This window comes from Hemicordylus capensis, chromosome 15, assembly GCF_027244095.1.
Source record: "Hemicordylus capensis ecotype Gifberg chromosome 15, rHemCap1.1.pri, whole genome shotgun sequence".
Lineage (NCBI taxonomy): Eukaryota > Metazoa > Chordata > Lepidosauria > Squamata > Cordylidae > Hemicordylus > Hemicordylus capensis.
The window spans coordinates 16,773,922-16,793,259 of NC_069671.1; the positions used below are offsets into that span (position 1 = coordinate 16,773,922).

At 45.2% G+C, this 19,338-nt stretch overlaps 1 long non-coding RNA gene and 1 gene segment (V, D, J or C); both read right to left on the reverse strand.

The window, feature by feature from the left end:
* LOC128337924 (uncharacterized) lies at nt 1–8,231 on the reverse strand. Of its 2 annotated transcripts, XR_008312474.1 has the most exons (5): nt 5,321–8,230; nt 4,588–5,073; nt 2,549–3,913; nt 2,250–2,459; nt 1–1,986 (listed from the first exon to the last, which is right to left on the reverse strand). It is a non-coding gene; the product is annotated as an uncharacterized LOC128337924 (long non-coding RNA). The 2 variants fall into 2 exon arrangements; XR_008312473.1 differs by having other exon boundaries at nt 2,250–3,913; nt 5,321–8,231.
* A 3,981-nt stretch (nt 8,232–12,212) lies between these two features.
* LOC128338030 (immunoglobulin kappa chain variable 6-17-like) lies at nt 12,213–16,352 on the reverse strand. The segment is given in 4 exon segments: nt 12,213–12,550; nt 12,987–13,058; nt 15,632–15,949; nt 16,307–16,352. Coding segments are annotated over 4 exon segments (774 nt in total).
* Nucleotides 16,353–19,338: the final 2,986 nt, after the last annotated feature.

A 19,338-nucleotide genomic window follows, 5' to 3' on the forward strand; every position in this document is an offset into this window, starting at 1 on the left:
CAAGGTGAACTCAAGTCTTTTACTTTTACAATAACTTCTTTCAAACATTTGACTAGGCCAAACATTTAATATACACATTACAGAAAAGAAGAACCCGGGTTCCACATGAATGTTTTACAGAGTATTAAATCCACATATTGTTCACATAAAGAAAACACAATTTCCAAGTAATACGAGATGACCCTGTCCATGTCCATCAATAATGTAGACCAAGGAAGCATCACAGCCCATTGCAGCCACTGCTGAAACTACAGGGGAGAGGTTACCAGCACTTCACCCTGAGCGTAGGACTTCAGCTCCTACGTCCCTACGATATTGCAGTAAGAACAATTTGCAATATGTCCACACAGGTCTGTTTTGGGAGGAAAAGCAGCTAGAGAGTCTAGTTTACACAGCTTGAAATTGTACATCCAACATCCTTATAAGCAAAAAAACCACATCTAAATATAAGTCAATACATATCACTGACAGGCATTTTTAAACAGTCTGCCCTCCGGGGTAGGATATTCACATGAAACCTAAATTCATCCCCAGTTTACATAGCAATGCATATAAACCAACCTGCTAGGGAAAAAGAATATCTGGAAAAAAGATCTAAACATGAATACGTACCTTTTTGACATTAGCCATTTTTATACACTTTGATTTCTTGCCATATCCTCCTAAGTGGGGATTCACCCACAATCTACATGGCAGTTCAGGTAAAAGCAACCTGCTGGGATGGAACTTTCAACATGGCTGAATACGTACCTTTTTGACATTAGCCATTTTTATACACTTTGATTTCTTGCCATATCCTCCTAAGTGGGGGATTCACCCACAATCTACATGGCAGTTCAGGTAAAAGCAACCTGCTGGGATGGAACTTTCAACATGGCTGAATACGTACCTTTTTGACATTAGCCATTTTTATACACTTCTGATTTCTTGCCATATCCTCCTAAGTGGGGGATTCACCTACAATCTACATGGCAGTCCAGGTAAAAGCGACCACTTTGACATTAGCCATTTTTATACACTTCTGATTTTCTGAGGAATTCATCTATACTCCATGTAACAATCCATTTAGATCAACCTGCTGGGGTTTAAAAAAAAAAAAAGCTAAAGACACATTAATATTTAATCTCTCTTCTTTGGAACTGATTTATATATCAACATTCAAAATGCACCACAAAATATCCTTAAATGTACAAGTGTTAAATATTAGTGTTAGTTCCAAACATTACGAAGATATTTTTCAGATCCACTGAAAATATACTCACACAAAGGAGCCATCTCAGAAAATTTACCCAAAGAAAAATTTGACTTTTCCTCTAATCTCAGTTTCAAATATTGTAATTTTAATGGTGCTTGTAACTGGGTTTCCCGTTTTAATGTTTTTAATCCTGGTTGTTGTGTTATGTCTGTTTTATCTGTGGTTCTTGTTTAATTCTTTTTATTGCGCTTATCTGTGTGGTTTTGCATTTATTAGTGAGGTTGGAGTCTTTTGCATTTAGTAGTGGGTTTATTTCTTATTTTTATTTTATTTTATTTTGCATTTAGTAGTGTTTCAGGTGTTTTTTCTTCTTCTATTTAGTAGAACAGGGTGGCATTTAGAAGTGATAGGTTTAGCAGCAGTGTGTTGAATGTGTAGGACAGAAATATTATTTGTATATTTCTTTCTTTATTAGGCATTAACAGTTCATCAGCAAAGCATATGCCAAACTAACTTACCTCCCAGGGCTCTCTGAAGATAAAGCAAGTAAGAAACTCATGCTTGAAGCCTCTGGTTACAGCCAGTGTCTTAGATATTTATCTGAAAGAGAGCCTTAAACTGATAGCACAATTATTATGATGATTACAAATATTTATACGCCACTTTTCAACAAGGTGTTCTCAAAGTGATTTATGTAAGAAAAGAAGGGGGCTCTTTGACCCAAAAGGGCTCACAAAGTTTTGCTTGACATGGCTTCTGCATTGTTGCCTCCTTTCATTCTTTCTTGAAATCTGTTGGAAAGGAATGTGTTATGTCATTTATTTTGAAGAGCAGGCAATATCACATCTTGCAGGCAATAAGAGAAATTTGCTAAGGATTAAGTCTTAGATTTATTGGCAATATACTTCTCGTAGTTCTTTCATTTTTACCGTCTTGCAAAAATCAAAATGTAGTAAATATTGGATAGCATGACATCTTATTAAAATTACCCAAAGGAAGCTGGATTAGTCTACTATTCCAAAGTAACTCATTAGTCTACTCTAAAGTAACTTACTTTAATTACTCATGAGTGGTATTATTGAGGAAGTTAGTCTGCTTGTCATCTCCTGACGATATAGATCTTGTATATATTCTTCTGATGAGGAACCTCGTCATAAGGCATTGGTACACCTTTCCGTTACACCCTGAGAGTTCCCTTTTTGTTGGCTGGTCTTTACCTTGGTACTGTCTCTGTCTTTCAGGCACACCATCTTTTTAATTCTGTCTTTGAAGCAAAATCACCACTCAGGAATAGAGATCACTGCGAAATGTGCGTGAACTCTTTCTTCCTGCCAGGCATGCTGCAGAACGTACCTGGGAAGACAAAGCATGTTCCTTTCCTTGCCAGCCAGCCACCGTTTCAGAGATCATGATGGTCCACAAAGCTGTTGGGAGAACACACATGAAGCATCAGTTCTACAGCTCCTGGATTTACAGTTTTTAGAGACTGAAGGAACTCAAGCCAGTAGCCTTGAGTGACATAGCCCCGGGTCTCACAGAACTTTCTGAGGATAGAATGCAATATGAATGAAGCATGTTCCTCTTCATATGAGCCACTGTCTTAGAGATTTGTCAGGTATTTTTGATGAAGTTCTTCCTCATGACAAACGAGATCGGTTGAGCCTGGCTTGACTTTTGTAGCCTCCTTGCACTGTTACTTGAAATCTGTTGGGAAAGAACAAGATACAACTTTTATTTTCAACTGTGGGCCATTTTAAACCCATTTTTACACTAGGCAGCCCTTATACCCCGAGAGTTCTCTTTTTGTTCACTTGTGTGCACTTCACCTTGGTCCAATCTCTGTCTCTGATCCTTACCTATCACAGAGGCCACTTCATTCAAACGTCAGCACCCAAGCATGGAAGTTGTAAGGAAAAATGTGCCAACTCTTCTTTCTTTGTGCCAAAACTTACCGCAAAAGCTTACTGAGAGGACAGAAAGCAACCCTCACAAAGCATGTTCCATTCAAGAGAGCCACCATCTTAAAGAGTTTATGCTGCCTCACACTTCTGTTGAAAAAAGAAAGAAACCTGAAGCTTCTGTTGACAACCCCAGAAATTTTGTGATTTCTGGGCCTTGAATCCTGCAGCCCCAAGGCTGACTCTCTTGTTGCCTTCTTCCGTTCCTGCCCGAGCTGCTTGCTGTTCTTTCTTGACTTGTGTGTCATTGCCTTCTTTCATTCTTTCCTGAAATCTGTTGGAAAAGAGCAAGTTATGTCATTTATTTTGAATTGCGTTAAGTATCAAATTTGTAAGATAATAGGATAATAATAAAACGTTTCAACATCACCACTCGGGCATGGAGGTCCTTGAGAAAGGTGCACCAATTCTGTTTCTTCTTGCCAAACCATTGCTCAGGGGACAGAATGGAACACGCATGAAGCACATTCCATTCAAGACAGCCACCATCTTAGAGATGACGCTGCCCAACAAATCCATGGAGAGAATATAGAAGCCTGAAGCTTCCAACACGCAAGAAGGATGTTAAATTCAGGACAGCCACCATTTCTGATGATGATGCCTGACAAAGTTGGTGGGAGAATAAAGAAGCCTGGGATTCCTGTGGAGAGCCCCTATATTCAGTATCTTCTAGGGCTTGACTTATATTGCATGTTGTTGCTTCTTCTTGTTCTCTCTTGAGACTCCTTTACTTCTTTCCTGCAGTCTGGAGGAAAGAAATCTGTAGGCAAGGAAGAAAGATTTTGGGGTGGGAAATATGGCATCTTTATCTTGTAACATGAGACAGTTGCTAAGGATTATTTGTTTATTCAGCATATTTGTAAACTGCCCAAACCATACATCTCTGGGCAGTTTACAATAAAGCATCACAAATTAAATACAAAGTTAATTACTATATATCAGAATTTGTGGATAATGAGCTGATCACAATTGTTTCATTTTTATATTAACCCGTGACAATCCATGTCTAAGGAATCTTGAGCAAACATTTCAGGTATACAGTCTTCAGTCGTCTGATGAGGCACTTCATCATAGAATACAATTCCACAGCAAGGGAAGTTATTTTCCTGTGAGATCATCTCATACAACCTGAGAGTTCACTTTTAGTTGGTCCGGTTGTGCAATTTATTCTGAAGTGAGGGCAATATCATATCTTTATCTTATGAGGATTTTCCTAAGGAGTGCATCAACATCAGAAACCTGCACATAATGCAGTGATACAGCTCGGGGGTTGCAGGGGAAGTGTTGGCAGATTGTAAAAACAAAACTTCTACATATTGACTAAACATATAGTCTCTGTACAGTGATACAGCTGGGGCGGAGGGGTCTGGCAGATTGTCTCCTCTATAAAGATAGTGCTCTTGGGTGGGGGGGGGCCTCGTCTCTGAGCCTTACCTGCCAGGTAGGCCTCTTGGGAGGAGAAAATGGTCCAGAAGCAAACTCAGGCACAGAAGTCTTTGGGACACATGGGCCGACTCGGTTTCTTCTTGCCAAATTCGCTATGATGCGTTGTCAAGAGGATACAATGGAACATGCATGAAGCATTTTCCATTAAAGGCAGCCTGTCTGTAGCCCTTCAAAGTTGTTTGGGAGAATAAAGAAGCCTGAAGCTTCTAACACGCATGAAGTGTGTTGCATTAAAGGTGGTCACTATTTGAGAGGTGATGCTGCCTGCCACAGCTGTTTTGTGTTGTGCTTTGTCTGTCATGTTGTATGTGTGTTTATTGGATGTTTTGCCATGTGGTGTTGTGAGCTGCCCACAGAACATTTATTATTCTTGGGACAATAAGGTAGCCTGAAGCTTCGTGTGTGTGTGTGGTTGGCTGCTTTCATGTCTTCCTGGTTTCTGTGACGTTGCCTCCTTTGGTTGTTTCTTGAAGTCTGTTTGAAAAGAGCAAAGTGTGTCATTTATTTTATAGTAAGGGCAATTCCCAGCCTTATCTTATTGGGATTTTGCCTATATTCCTTCCCCAGATCTGTTTGTTTATCAGGTTGTAATTTTCATTGTCTAATAAATATTGAATAAATATTTTTGTTATACATTCTTCAGCCCTCTTATGAAAAGCCTTATCAAAACATGCAATGGTGCAGCTAGGGATTCTTTTTCTGGTATATTTTGTCCTGATACCTGGGTTTCCTTTTTTTGTTGCTCCATTCTCTGTTTTTGAGACTTTCCTTGCCAGTCAGGTCTCTTGGGAAGAGAAAATGTTCCAAATGCACTACTCAGGCATAGTAGTTATTGGACACATGCGCCGATTCTATTTCTTTTTGCCAAAGCTGCCACAAAGCGTTGTTGAGGGGGTAGAACAGAACACACATGAAGTGTATTCATTCCAGTCAGCCACTAAATCGGAGATGCTGCCTGATAAGGCTAGCAGAATTATAAAGATGCCTGATTTTTCTAACATACATGAAGCGTCTTCCTTACAAGCCAGCCACCATAATAGAGATTGTACTGCCTCCCACAGCTGTGTTATGTTTTAGGTTTTTATACCGCCTGACCTAGATGGCTATTGCAGTTCACAGATATAAAAAGATAAAAACGAATGACTCATTAAACCAAATCTGAGAGGCTAATTAGAGAATTCTCTCTTCAGTTGAGAGAATCTAGAAGCCTGAAGCTTCCCACATGCATGAAGCATGTTCCATTCAAGCCCACTGGAAGATTTAGAGATCATGCTGCCTCAGAAAGGTGTTGGCAGAATCTAGAAGCCTGAAGCTTCTAACACGCATGGAGGGTGTTCCATTCAAGCCAGCTACTATCTTAGGAGTCATGCTGCCTTACACAGCTGTCGGGAGAATAAAAAAGTCTCAGGTTTCTTTTGACAGCCTCAGACTAAAATGGCCCAGTCTGTTGTTACACAGCCCCAGGCCTCACGGGATTCTCTGCTACAGCCCCTGTGCCGTTGCGCTCAGAAGTCCTGCCCTACGCTGTCCACCGTTATAACATTAGTATGCAGAGAGAAAGAACGCTCTAATAGTGGACAGGTTTTCACCGTGATGCAGAAGACTGTGGCGCCCCAGCGTTCTGAGGACGGGGAGAATCTGTCGCGTTTTACCCTCTGCAGACAAAATGCGATAAATGTGGGCAATGAGGTGGCAGGGCTTTTGTACACGTCAGCACGGCTGCAGCATCCTCAGAGGGGAGTTGAGGTTTTTAGGCAAGATGAAGCACAAGCAGAGAGGTGAACTCCCCACTTAGAAATTCCATTTCCCCTCAGAGACTGTTTTCTGGCAGGGGGCTTGAAGCCCACATTCTCACACACATTAAAAAAAAAATTCTGACAGAGTAGCATGACTTAAGTGGTTTCCTCCTTTTCCTGAGGCAACAGAGATTACTATTATTGTTGAGGTAAAGTCCAAGGCTGAGCATAAAGCCCTTCCTTGCACTGTCCTGAAGACAGCCTTCCCTCAGAAACTATTCCTATTATTGTTGAGGTAGAGTCCCAGGCTGGGCATAGAGCCCTTCCTTGCACTGTCCTGAAGACAGCCTTCCCTCAGAAACTATTCCTATTATCGCTGAGGTAGAGTCCCAGGCTGGGCATAGAGCCCTCCTTTGCACTGTCCTGAAGACAGCCTTCCCTCAGAAACTATTCCTATTATTGTTGAGGCAAAGTCCCAGGCTGGGCATGGAGCCCTTCTTCGCACTGTCCTGAAGACAGCCTTCCCTCAGAAACTATTCCTATTATCGTTGAGGCAAAGTCCCAGGCTGGGCATGGAGCCCTCCTTTGCACTGTCCTGAAGACAGCCTTCCCTCAGAAACTATTCCTATTATTGTTGAGGCAAAGTCCAAGGCTGGGCATAAAGCCCTTCCTTGCACTGTCCTGAAGACAGCCTTCCCTCAGAAACTATTCCTATTATTGTTGAGGCAAAGTCCCAGGCTGGGCATAAAGCCCTTCTTCGCACTGTCCGGAAGACAGCCTTCCCTCAGAAACTATTCCTATTATTGTTGAGGTAAAATTCCAGGCTGGGCATAAAGCCCTCCTTTGCACTGTCCTGAAGACAGCCTTCCCTCAGAAACTATTCCTATTATTGTTGAGGCAAAGTCCCAGGCTGGGCATAAAGCCCTTCCTTGCACTGTCCTGAAGACAGCCTTCCCTCAGAAACTATTCCTATTATCGTTGAGGTAAAGTCCAAGGCTGAGCATAAAGCCCTTCCTTGCACTGTCCTGAAGACAGCCTTCCCTCAGAAACTATTCCTATTATTATTGTTGAGGCAAAGTCCCAGGCTGGGCATAAAGCCCTCCTTCTCACTGTCCTGAAGACAGCCTTCCCTCAGAAACTATTCCTATTATTGTTGAGGCAAAGTCCCAGGCTGGGCATAAAGCCCTCCTTTGCACTGTCCTGAAGACAGCCTTCCCTCAGAAACTATTCCTATTATTGTTGAGGCAAAGTCCCAGGCTGGGCATAAAGCCCTCCTTCTCACTGTCCTGAAGACAGCCTTCCCTCAGAAACTATTCCTATTATTGTTGAGGCAAAGTCCCAGGCTGGGCATAAAGCCCTTCTTCGCACTGTCCGGAAGACAGCCTTCCCTCAGAAACTATTCCTATTATTGTTGAGGTAGAGTCCCAGGCTGGGCATAAAGCCCTTCTTCGCACTGTCCGGAAGACAGCCTTCCCTCAGAAACTATTCCTATTATTGTTGAGGTAGAGTCCCAGGCTGGGCATAAAGCCCTTCTTCGCACTGTCCTGAAGACAGCCTTCCCTCAGATAATTTTTTGGTGAGGACCAAGGCTGGGCATGGAGCCCTTCCTTGCAGTGCCTCTCAGGCTTGTCCTCGACCTAGTTTCTCCTCAGAGGTTTTCCCATGGCAAAGTGGCCGTGGAGCTTGAAGCCCCCTAATTCCTGCCACTGCCTCGGCGCTCCTTTCTAGGGGTCTGGCAGCGTGGCTGAGGTGGTCTTCGACGAGTCCTCTTCTTCTTCCCTTGGGTTCCTTCTCCTGAGGCAGCGAGCAAGGACCGCTTCGTCCTTCCTCCCGCCTCAGCTGTCTCAAATCAGCAATCTCAAATTAGGCGCGCTCGAGGCTCTTCGCCTCAGCTGCGGGAGGCGGAGTCGGCTGTCAAGCAGTCCTCCAATGGGAGACGCCTGATGTCATCCAGGCAGCCAATCCGGGAAGCGGGATGGGCTCGCTGGAGTCGGAGGGAGAGTAGCGGGAGGCGCGCGCCTGGAAAGACCGCCAAATTCTCCCGTCTTGAACTACTGCGCATGTGCCAGCTCTCCCAGATGCTGTTACGAAGTGGAGGCTGAAGAAGAAAAGAACTAAAGAGTCTGGGAGCAGCCTCCTGCCTTTCGTGTCATGGCCGCCGTGGCGCTGCAGTCTCTGCGCCTGCGCAGCTCGAGTACCAGCCTCCATTTTTATGGCCACTTTAGGGACTTTTTTCCGCATGCGCAGTACAAGCTGGACGGCGGAGCTTCTGACGTCACGGGCACTCTCGGAGGGTGTTAAAATCGCTGTTTCTTATTTTCGTTTTTTAATTGGGTGTTGTTGTTTTTAAACAACTAGAGTGGTTTATACAGCGGTTGTGATCGTTTCAACAAAGACAAATATGTTAATGAGTTCGCGAGACGGATTTTGCGCCTGCGTAGAACGCATCAGGAGCAGCACCAGATTGCTGCCTGTCGTGTCGTGTTTGCCTGCAAAAGGTCCTCCCAGGTTCAGTCCTGGCAGGCAGCATCTCCAGGTGGGGCTGGGAGAGACCCCTGTTTGAAACCTCGGAACGCTGCTGCTGCTGCCAGTCAGTGTCGGCAGTCCTAAGCTAGATGGACCAAGGGTCTGACTCAGTAGAAGGTCGCTTCCCTACTTTCCTAAGATGTTGGGAAACCACCCAGAAAGCACGTATTTAAGACAACGATTTTTTTTTTAACCAACTAACTGCCAAAGCATACAGTACGTTGCAAAAGCACAATTATATACAAAGGAGTTGTTTGTACTATATATATACAAAGTTGCATGCAAAGGGTTTTGGCAACCCATAGGGTTATAAAGTATATGCAGACAGCAGTACTGTAAAGGGGAAAGATTTCAAGAAGGGAGGCACATCAGGGAACTGGGGGGTTTGCGTCCCACGTCCCTTTCCACAATTGCATGGGCAGAAATCTAGCCCCAAATGGGGATGGGTGGTGGGAATAAGCGGCATAGCAAGCATCACTAGGGGAATGGTGATCACCAGCTGGAATCACCAGCAGCAGGGGAAACTTTTCCTGGAGTAGAAGTAAAGGAACGGTGTGTGTGTGTGATTAGAATTTTAATATATACACATGTAATTATATTTCTCTCTCTTGTATGTATAAATACAGGGATACATGTGGCTGTCATGGAAACTGCAAACAATGAGACCTAAACGCTATGGGAATTAGGAGTTTGGTTAAAAAGACTACCAGAAAAGCAAAAAAGCGGGGGGGGGGGGATAAAGCACTGCACCTCCAGGCCCCCAGCTTCCCAGCAAGCCCCTACCCCCCAAATCCTCTTATTTTTCTTATATATTTTTAAAACAAAAAAGAGCCACAAAATGATTCCATTCTGCAAAATGGCACCAGAAATGACAGCGGAAGTCATTTCTGGCCACCCAGGAACTGTGGATAAGCCAATTTTGCCTTTTTAAAAATCATGAAAAAAGAAAATGTGTTTCTTTGACCCAACCACATATATGTGAAATTGCGATCCGTGAGTCTGCTGATGACAAGGGCCAGCTGTGCTAATTAAGAATTATATTGTCAAGTTCAACATAGTACCTAGTCCTGATCTTCGACAGTTTCCTAGTTTTACTTTGGATCAGGTTTAATCCCTGTTAGTTAAGGGATTGTAAGCATCTTCATCAGCGTTTCTCTTGAATGCCTGAGCAGGAGTCAGATCAACTGAAGCTCTTTAATAACTGTAGGTAACTTGATCTGAAAGAAAGAGTGGAGGTTTTTGTCTCAGTTCCCCATTAGGCTGTACCACTGTGAGACACGCTACCACTGTTTTCCCAAGCAGAACAGTAATAATCAGCCTCATCTCCAGCCTGGACGTTAGTGATGGTTAAATAGCCCGTGTCCCCTGACTGAGAAGCTGTGTACCGATCCGGGATCCCTTCTCCCCTGTTGCTGTTGCTGCAACCAGCACATTGCACAAAGCGAGGAACCTGCCCGGGGCTCTGTTGATACCAAGAGAAGTAGTACCAGCTCCCACCAGTGCTTCCAGCGCAGGAGAATTTAACTGATTGGCCAGGGGACACCGTCTCTGAGGCAGGCTGAGTCAACGTTGCCTGAGAACTCGCACCTTTGAAATAAGGAAACAAACACAACCTTAGTACATTTTCCTTGCCCCAAAATGTCATAAAAGCATTCTCTTCCTACGATACAATGCAATATACAGTTATGCTGCATGATACTGGCCAATAGGCTTATGTTGTTAACATAGGAAAAGGAATGAGAAAATAGTTTCCTGCCCCTAAAAGGGCTGCAAGCTAATAAGGGAGGCACCAATAAGGGCCACTGGGAAGGATGCTGTACTGGTCTGAAGACGGACAGCTGCTCTCTGCTATTTACCCTGCTAAATATAAGACAGCCGCCATTTATGAAGGTGTCTCTTTGCCCAGCTATCTGGATTCATCTTACCTGCGCAGCAAGTGAAAAGTGCAAGGGAAAACAAAGCCCAGGCCATGGCTCCTTCCTGAAGCAAAGAGATAACTGTGTGGGACCTTCCCCCTCCTTTCTTAAATCCTCCAGAGAGGAAGAACGGACCCTTCATGCAAATTTTCAGCCTCCCATTGGCTGTACTAGAACCTGTAGCTAGCATATTTATGCTCAGTCAGTATCCGTGGAATGAGACCTCCTCAACTATGCCACACTGCCTGACCCCCACACACTCGTCCCAACACCTGTAAAGATGTAAGGCAGTACCTGTGCAGCCTCCAGTCCATGCATCTGATCTGCAACCTGCAAACATCTATTTTATTCCAAAAATTCCAGTATTACAAAAAGGAAAGGAAAAGAAACTTGGCCAAAGTTTTTAAAGAAATGCTGACATTATGATTTGCTCTGATCAGCTCTACTGAGGCAGCTCCTTTCTCTGACAGGCTCACTCCCTGCTCTGTCCAATGTTCGCTCACATGCAGGCAGAAATCCCAGTCCACTGAGAGGGATGCGGTGTTGGATTCAACAGGGGAAACTGCTCTCTCCTTGCTAAATATAGTCAGGCACCACTTTAAAAGGTGCCCTTTTATCCAGTTAGCAAGGTTGCTCTTACCTGAGCAGTAAGTGAGAAGAACAAGGAGAAACAGAGCCCAGGCCATGGTCAATCCTTGAATGGAGTTTCACTCTGTGCAGCAAAGAGGCACACATGTAGAACCTTCCTCTTTCCTTAAATCCTCCAGAAACAAAGGATGCTTTCCACATGCAATTCATCCACTCCCATTGGCTCTGCTGGAAATGGCACACTTCCTCTGAGGAAGCATCATCTTCTAGCACACCAATGGCTATTATATAACACATATGAAGTGTGATTCTTTTAAAAAGTAAAGGGCAGGTTTGGGGTTCAAATTGCCAGGGATGAAACAAGATGCAGCCAGTGTCAAATATAACAAAGACTGCACAGAGAATGGTTTCTCGTTCATTGCTCCTGCCCCCTGCATGCACTCATAAATTTGTAGGTTTCTATCCTACTTTTTGGCTTTGGTCCCCAAAGTGGCTTATGATATTGGAAATATACAGGAAATATATAAAATTTCAACCTTAACTTAATGGGGGACCAACTCGACTCCCTCACAGGAAAGGATGTAAGATAGCCCTTGAGAGAAGGAGGGTTGAATCCAACTGAAGAAGATCAGGCACTGAGAGCTTCCCTCTCTCTGCTTCTTCGCCCTCACAAGACAGTTGGTGTTGAAAGCCTATGGTGGAAGGGGGGGGAGTCACAGAAACTCTGTGGCCCCTTAATCTGTCCCAAATTTAAATTTCAAATTATTTCCAGACCGGCTGAAGCCGTTTAAGAATCCTCAGTTCCTTGCTCTGTGAAAGGAAGAGTGAAGGTTTTTGTCTCAGTTCCTCATTTGGTTCCACCACTGTGCAACGTCCAACCACTACCAGGGTTATGAGTTTCGCAACAGTAATAATCAGCCTCATCTTCAGCCTGGATGTTGGTGATGGTTAAATGGCCCGTGTTCCCAGAGTAAGAACCAGTGAACCGATCCGGGACCCCTTCACCCCTGGTGCTGCTACCATACCACAGGAAGCGAGGAACCTGTCCAGTTCTCTGTTGATACCAGGAGTAGTCATTTCCCCAGCTACCACCAACACCACTTCTAGTGCAGGAAAGTTTAATGGTTTGGCCCAGGGACACAGACGCTGATGCAGGCTGAGTCACACTCACCTGTAAACTGAGACCTTTGGGGAAAACAATAAAAGGAGCAAAAAGCACAACCTTGATATTTTTATTTTATTTTATTTATTTTTACATTTATATACCGCCTTTCATTAAAAAGATAACCCCAAGGCGGCTTGATACATTTTCTTCTCTCAAAAGTCACAAACATATAAAATGCACAATACAGATAGAAACGTGGCCAATAGACTTATGTGAAGTTATCCCGAAATTCTATTATCGGTAAGTGGGTTAGATAGTAAACAGAATGAAAATAGTCTTCTGGCCCATAGTGGCTACCAGTCAAAAAGAAACACAGAGGAGGTACTGGCCACAGACAGCGGGAGGGAGGGATACAATGCTTCTCTGAATAGGGACAGTTGCTCTCCCCCTCCTCAATATAAGAGCAGCGTTGCCTTTAAAGGTGTCTGTTTGCCTCTTTACCTGGGTTTCTCTTACCTGCACAATAACTGAGGAGTGCCAGGGATATCAGAGCCCAGGCCATGGCAAGCACTTCAAAGCAGTTTAGTTTTCAGATGGAAACAGAAAACTCTGCCCGGGATCTTCCCCCTCCATTCTTAAATTCACCAGGAAGGAAGAAGGGTCCCTTGCATGCAAATGTGTCCACGCCCATTGGCCCTGCCAGAAAAGGCAGATACTATATTTATGCTGCATGAGGATATGCAGGATAGAATCTCTCCAACTGTGATTCAACACGGCAAGAAAACCACCCCAACACTTAAGCCAGTTCAGCCGCCCTTCAGTATTCTCTTATGTGCAGAGACTGTGTGGACTAATGTGTAGGGGGTCAGGCAATGGACAGGGCACTTTTGCTAAGCAGGGTCTGCCCTGGTTTGCATTTGGATGGGTGACCACATGTGAGCACTGTCAGGTATTCCCCTTAGGGGGTAGAGCCATAGCTCAGTGGTACAGTTTGTGCTTTGCATTCAGAAGTCCCAGGTTCAATTCCTGGCTGCATCTCCAGGTAGGGCTGAGAACGACCCCTACTAGAAACCTTGCAGACCCACTGTCAGTCAGTGTAGACAAACCCACCATGGTCTGACTTGTTATGCTACAGCTTCTGACGTTCCTATTTGCCAGGCTCAGTCCGCAGCAGGGAAGGAAATGTAGATACTTTCCACCAACATATCAGTGGTGGGGAGAATTTATGATATGGGCAGAAGAATGGAGACTCTGTTCCTTTCAACTGTCTGTTTGCTTTGGTTGAACAGGTATGAACTCTGTGCATGGATGAGCAGGAAGGAGCAGAAAAAGGCTCCCATCTGTGCTTCCCTTTCCACCACAGGTGCAGATCTTTAATGCAATTCTACCAAAAGTGAGGAAGATGGACCAAGATCTCCACCAACAGACTAAATGGAGAAGATGCAGGCTTTCGATGTGTGAAGCGTTGGGGTTTTCTTGCAGCTTGTCTTGTTTTCACAGCATTAAAATATCTTGCGTCAGCATAAAATAGTATCTGCCTCACTGGACCAAATCAAAACTTCCACCTAGTCCAGCTCAACGCCCCCAGAATACTTGCAAGCAGGCAAGGAAGGAGATAGTGACTCTGCCCTGTTCTTCAGCCCCAGGACAATCTGGGAATCAAAGCACGGCATCTCTCACTCCTCCTAAACGAAACTTAAAGTTAAACAGAACTTAAAGATAAACATAAAGTTCCAGATCTCGGTGGTCTGAGATATCTGGAGCTCTCTATCCTGGGTCCTGGAAGGGAACTGCATGACCGAGGGGGGAAAGTGGCTGACCTCTAGACTAGCACTGGGCTGTTGCAATGTTGATTGAATCCAGAAGAATGCAGCCTCATCTCTCATGGGGCGGTGGTAATTTCCAACCATTTCTCCTTCCCCCTGAAGCCCACCATGCCTCTTGGAAATCTGTCCCTTAGGGCTGCACAACTACTTGGACGATGACAAAGAATATTTATATACCGCTTTTCAAGAAAAAATATCCCAAAGTGGTTGTGCCATCGAGTCGGTGTCAACTCCAGAAGGCTTCACACACAGGGCTTCTGCCCCAAATAAATCTCCTTCAGAAGACAGTGTGTGCGTTCACACACCAGCCAAACTTACCTCCAAGTCCCTTCGGGATTTTGGACCCACTCCACACACAAACCGGGCTTTGTGATGCGAATTCTAGCTTATCGCATAGGAACATAGGAAACTGCCATATACTGAGTCAGACCATTGGTCTATCTAGCTCAGTATTGTCTTCAGGTTTTTAAAATGCTGGTTCTAAGCGACTTTTTCTGAAAACGCCGGATCAAATGGGAGAAGCACTGACGTAGAATCATGAGCATGATAAGAAGGAGATTCTCTTTACTGGGACAGTGCAGAGATTCCAGCCTGGAATCTCCCTGTCCATGCCTCTGCTGTCTCCAGACCCCTGCCAGCCACTCAGCTGTACACAGAGGCCTGGCTGGGTCAGGGTGCAGGTGCTGTGGCAGAAGCCATGCTCTGGGGACCGGTGGAAGTGGGGACAGCAGGGAGGCTCCAGGCAGGAATGAGCTGCTGCCTTGACAGGAGAGGAGAGCTGGTCTTGTGGCAGCAAGCATGACTTTTTCCCCTTAGCTAAGCAGGGTCTGCCCTGGTTGCAAATGAATGGGAGACTTGATGTGTGAGCAGCACTGGAAGAGATTCCCCCTTAGGGGTTGGAGCTGCTTTGGGAAGAGCATCTAGGCTCCAAGTTCCCTCCCTGGCAGCATCTCCAAGATAGGGCTAAAAGGGACTCCTTCCTGCAACCTTGGAAGAAGCCGCTGCCAGTCTGTGCAGACAATCCTGAGCTAGATCGACCAATGGTCTGACTCAGTATATGGCAGCTTCCTATGTTCCTATGACAGGGTACCACACCACCTAATTCATCATGCCCTGCTTCAACCCCAGCCTCCTTCCCTCGGCTTCTTCTCCATCTCAAGAGAATTCTTGCTACTACCCAGGGATGGGGCAAAACTGTTAGGCATTCCGTCTGTTCCAACCCTGTCTTTCTAACAGCACTGAGACCAGTTCAGCTGAAGTTCGTTAATTATTCTCAGTGACTTGATCTGAGAGGAAGAGTGAAAGTTTTTGTCTCAGATCCCCATTAGACTGTACCACTGTGGAACTCCCAACCACTACTGAGCTCTACACAAGCACAATAATAATCAGCCTCATCTTCAGCCTGGACATTACTGATGGTTAAAGAGCCAGTGTCCCCGGACTCAGAAGCATTGAACCTGTCCAGGATCCCTTCTTCTCCGCTGCTGCAAACACTACAGTGCACAAAACGAGGGGCCTGACCAGGTTTCTGCTGATACCAGGAGAAGCCGAGCCAGCTCCCATCACTGCTTCCGGAACAGGAGAGTTTAACTGTTTGGCCCAGAGACACAGACGCCGTGGGAGGCTGAGTCAGCGTTGCCTGCAAACTGGAACCTTGGAAAGAAATGGGGGAGAAAAAGACAAGCTTACTTAGTACATTTTCTTTGCTCAAAATGCACTCCTTTCCTATGATAAAATGCAACGTACAACACTCTTTGCCTATGTACAGTTTCTTTCTATTATTGTTTTATTTATTGCTCTTAGTGGTCTGCATAGGAAAGGTCATGAGAAAATAATGCCCTGCCCCCCAAAGGGCCCCCAATCTAATAAGAAGCATAAGGGAGACTCCAGTAATGGCCACTGGGAAGGATGCTGTGTGAGACTGGACAGTCAGCTGTTCTCCCCCTGCTAAATATTTTGGAACCGCTACTCATTGGATCTCCTTTCTGCACTTAGCTGCATTGGCCTTACCTGCACAGTAGGTGAGAAGTGTAAGGAAAAACAAATCCCAGGCCATGGTGAGCTCTTCAAAGCCCTATTGCTTCCTGAAGCAAAGTGATCTCTCTATGCGAGATCTCCCCCGCTGCACTTTCTTAAATCCTCCAGAGAGGAAGAAGGACCCCTCCTGCATGCAAATCTTCCTAATCCCATTGGCTGTGTTAGAAACAGTAGATACCATATTTACACTTAATGAGTATCTGCAGGATGGGATCTCACAGACCCCAGTGCCTGACCCCTACACATTGGCCCAAGCATCCGGGCACAGAGTGAGCGCGCATAGAAGCATTACATGTGTAACTTCTGTGCCTCTGATCTGTAGCCTTCAAGAACATGTCTTATTTCAAAAATTCCAGCTTTATGATGGGTGTGGGGAAGAAACACAATCCTAGCCCTTTACCCAAAGGTTTGAGAGAAATGCAGAGATTACTTTTTGTTGTGGCCCGTTAATAAATTGACAGGAAAAGGTTTCAGAAAAGAGAATGTAGACACTGAATTGCAGAGAGGGCAGTGAATGGGAGGTCTGGCAAGAAGGGAAGGAAATGCACACTCTTTCCTCCCGCTGATTCGTCTAAAGACTAATAAATTCCGAGCTGGGAAAATTGGTCACTGCATATTCGCCTTGTTGGAGAATATCCTGTAGAGCTAGAGTGGTGAATTTTGAGAATGCAGTTTGTCCCTGAATTAAAGTTTGGAACTGATTACATGCATCGTACCCATCAGCATGTAGGAAGGGAATCAGGAGGATAGCGACCTCGGCTCCATTCGGAGGTATTTGATGGGGCTGATCGAGCAGCACGAGTGAGCAGCAAGGGCCAGAAAAAGGGACACATTTGAATAAAAAGCTCCCTGCTTCACTTCTCACCACAGGTGCAGAACTTCTGATTATTATAATAATTTAAGTCCAGCATATGTGGGGGAAATGCACCAATATCCCCACCAACAGGCTGGAGGCAGAAGATGCAAGCAGTGCAGTGCCTATAGAAAGCTGACACCCCCTTGAACATTCATCACATTTGGATGTAGCAGTGCATCAGATGTAAGGTGAAGTGTTCCGTCGAGTCGGTGCCGACTCCTGGCGCCCACAGAGCCCTGTGGTTGTCTTTGGTAGAATACAGGAGGGGTTGACCATGGCCTCCTCCCGCGCAATGTGAGATGATGCCTTTCAGCATCTTCCTATATCGCTGCTGCCCAATAGAGGTGTTGTACATGCCTTTAAATGAGGGGCTATTCCACTCATCCACACACCATACTCCACACCTTCCAGAGGAAACAAACTGTTTATTGTGGGGGGAAGCATGTGTCCAAAATACAGAACTGAAACGTAACAATTGGATAGGTCTCCATTCCCCTCATAATGCTGTCACATCCTGTTACATAACACATTGAGGCTATTCTCATGAGCAGCCCTACGCAGCCTTGGGTAGGGCTCCTTGTGTGGAGCACCAGGATTGAAGCCGATCCTGGCATTGCCTCCTCTGGTAGCCCATGTTTTTTACCCAGTCTTTTACCTAGGTGAAAGGGGATGAGGTTCGGGGTTGTGTGAATGCTCAGACTGCGTGGAATTCGAGCACAAACAGAGTTGGGCACCTAGAGCTTAGTAGATGCTGCTTAACAAAGACCAGCTCTCCTCCCCTCGCAACCATCCTCAACCTAACAACAGTTAGATACAAGGGCATTGCAGAACTGGAAAAGGTGCAGAAGAGGGCAACCAAGATGATCAGGGGCCTACAGCACCTTACTTATGTGGCAAGGCTACAACACCCGGAGCTATTTAGTTTAGAAAAGAGACAACTGCAGGGAGACATGATTGAGGTCTATAAAATCATGCATGCTGTGGAGAAAGTGGATAGGGAGAGATTCTTCTCCCTCTCACATAACACTAGAACCAGGGGTCATCCCATGAAACTGATTGCCAGGAAATTTAGGACCAGCAAACAGAGGTACTTTTTCACACAACGCATAATCAACTTGTGGAATTCTCTGCCACAAGATGTGGTGACAGCCAACAACCTGGATGGCTTGAAAAGGGATTTGGATAACTTCATGAAGGAGAGGTCTATCAACGGCTACTAATCTGAGGGCTATAGGCCACCTCTAGCCTCAAAGGCAGGATGTCTCTGAGTACCAGTTGCAGGGGAGTAACAGCAGGAGAGAAGGCATGCCCTCAACTCCTGCCTGTAGGCTTCCAGCAGCATCTGGTGGGCCACTGTGTGAAACAGGATGCTGGACTAGATGGGCCTTCTTGGGCCTGATCCAACAAGGCTGTTCTTATGTTCTTAGTAGTAACCATCACTATCATTTGAAAAAGCCCCTTTTAGGGATGCTTTCTGAGAATAGCCTTCCTGACTTGTGGTATCAGCTGAAGTGCTTTACAAATTCTCCATTCCTCCCTCTCTAAGATAGACTGAAGGTTTTTGTCTCAGTTCCCCATTAGATTGTACCACCGTGAAACATGCTACCAGTGCTATACCATTCAGCACAGTAATAATCAGCCTCGTCTTCAGGCTGGAGGTTGGTGATGGTTAAATGGGCCGTGTCTCCAGAGTAAGAACCAGCGAACCGATCCGGGACCCCTTCTCCCCTGGTGCTGCTACCATACCACAGAAAGCGAGGAGTCTGTCCATCTCTCTGTTGATACCAGGAATAGACACTTCCCCAGCTACCACCACCGCTTCTCGTGCAGGAGAGTTTAACTGTCTGTCCCAGAGACACAGACATCGAGGCAGGCTGAGTCACCGTCGGTTGTGAACAGACACCTTTGCAAAACAAACAAAAAGCAGAAAGAGGGGAAAAATGCACGTTCATCATTCCTTTTCTGAGCTCTCCAATATCACAAAAGTGTCACCTTCCCATGATAAAAACACAACACAACTAGATTTCATTGGCTGTTGGCCCAGGGGCCTATGCAAAGAGTGTCCTTTTATTAATAACTGTTCTATTTGTAGAGCATTGCTCAATAAAAAAAATTCTGAATAAAAAGTTGTCCTCGTGGTTTACAAAGC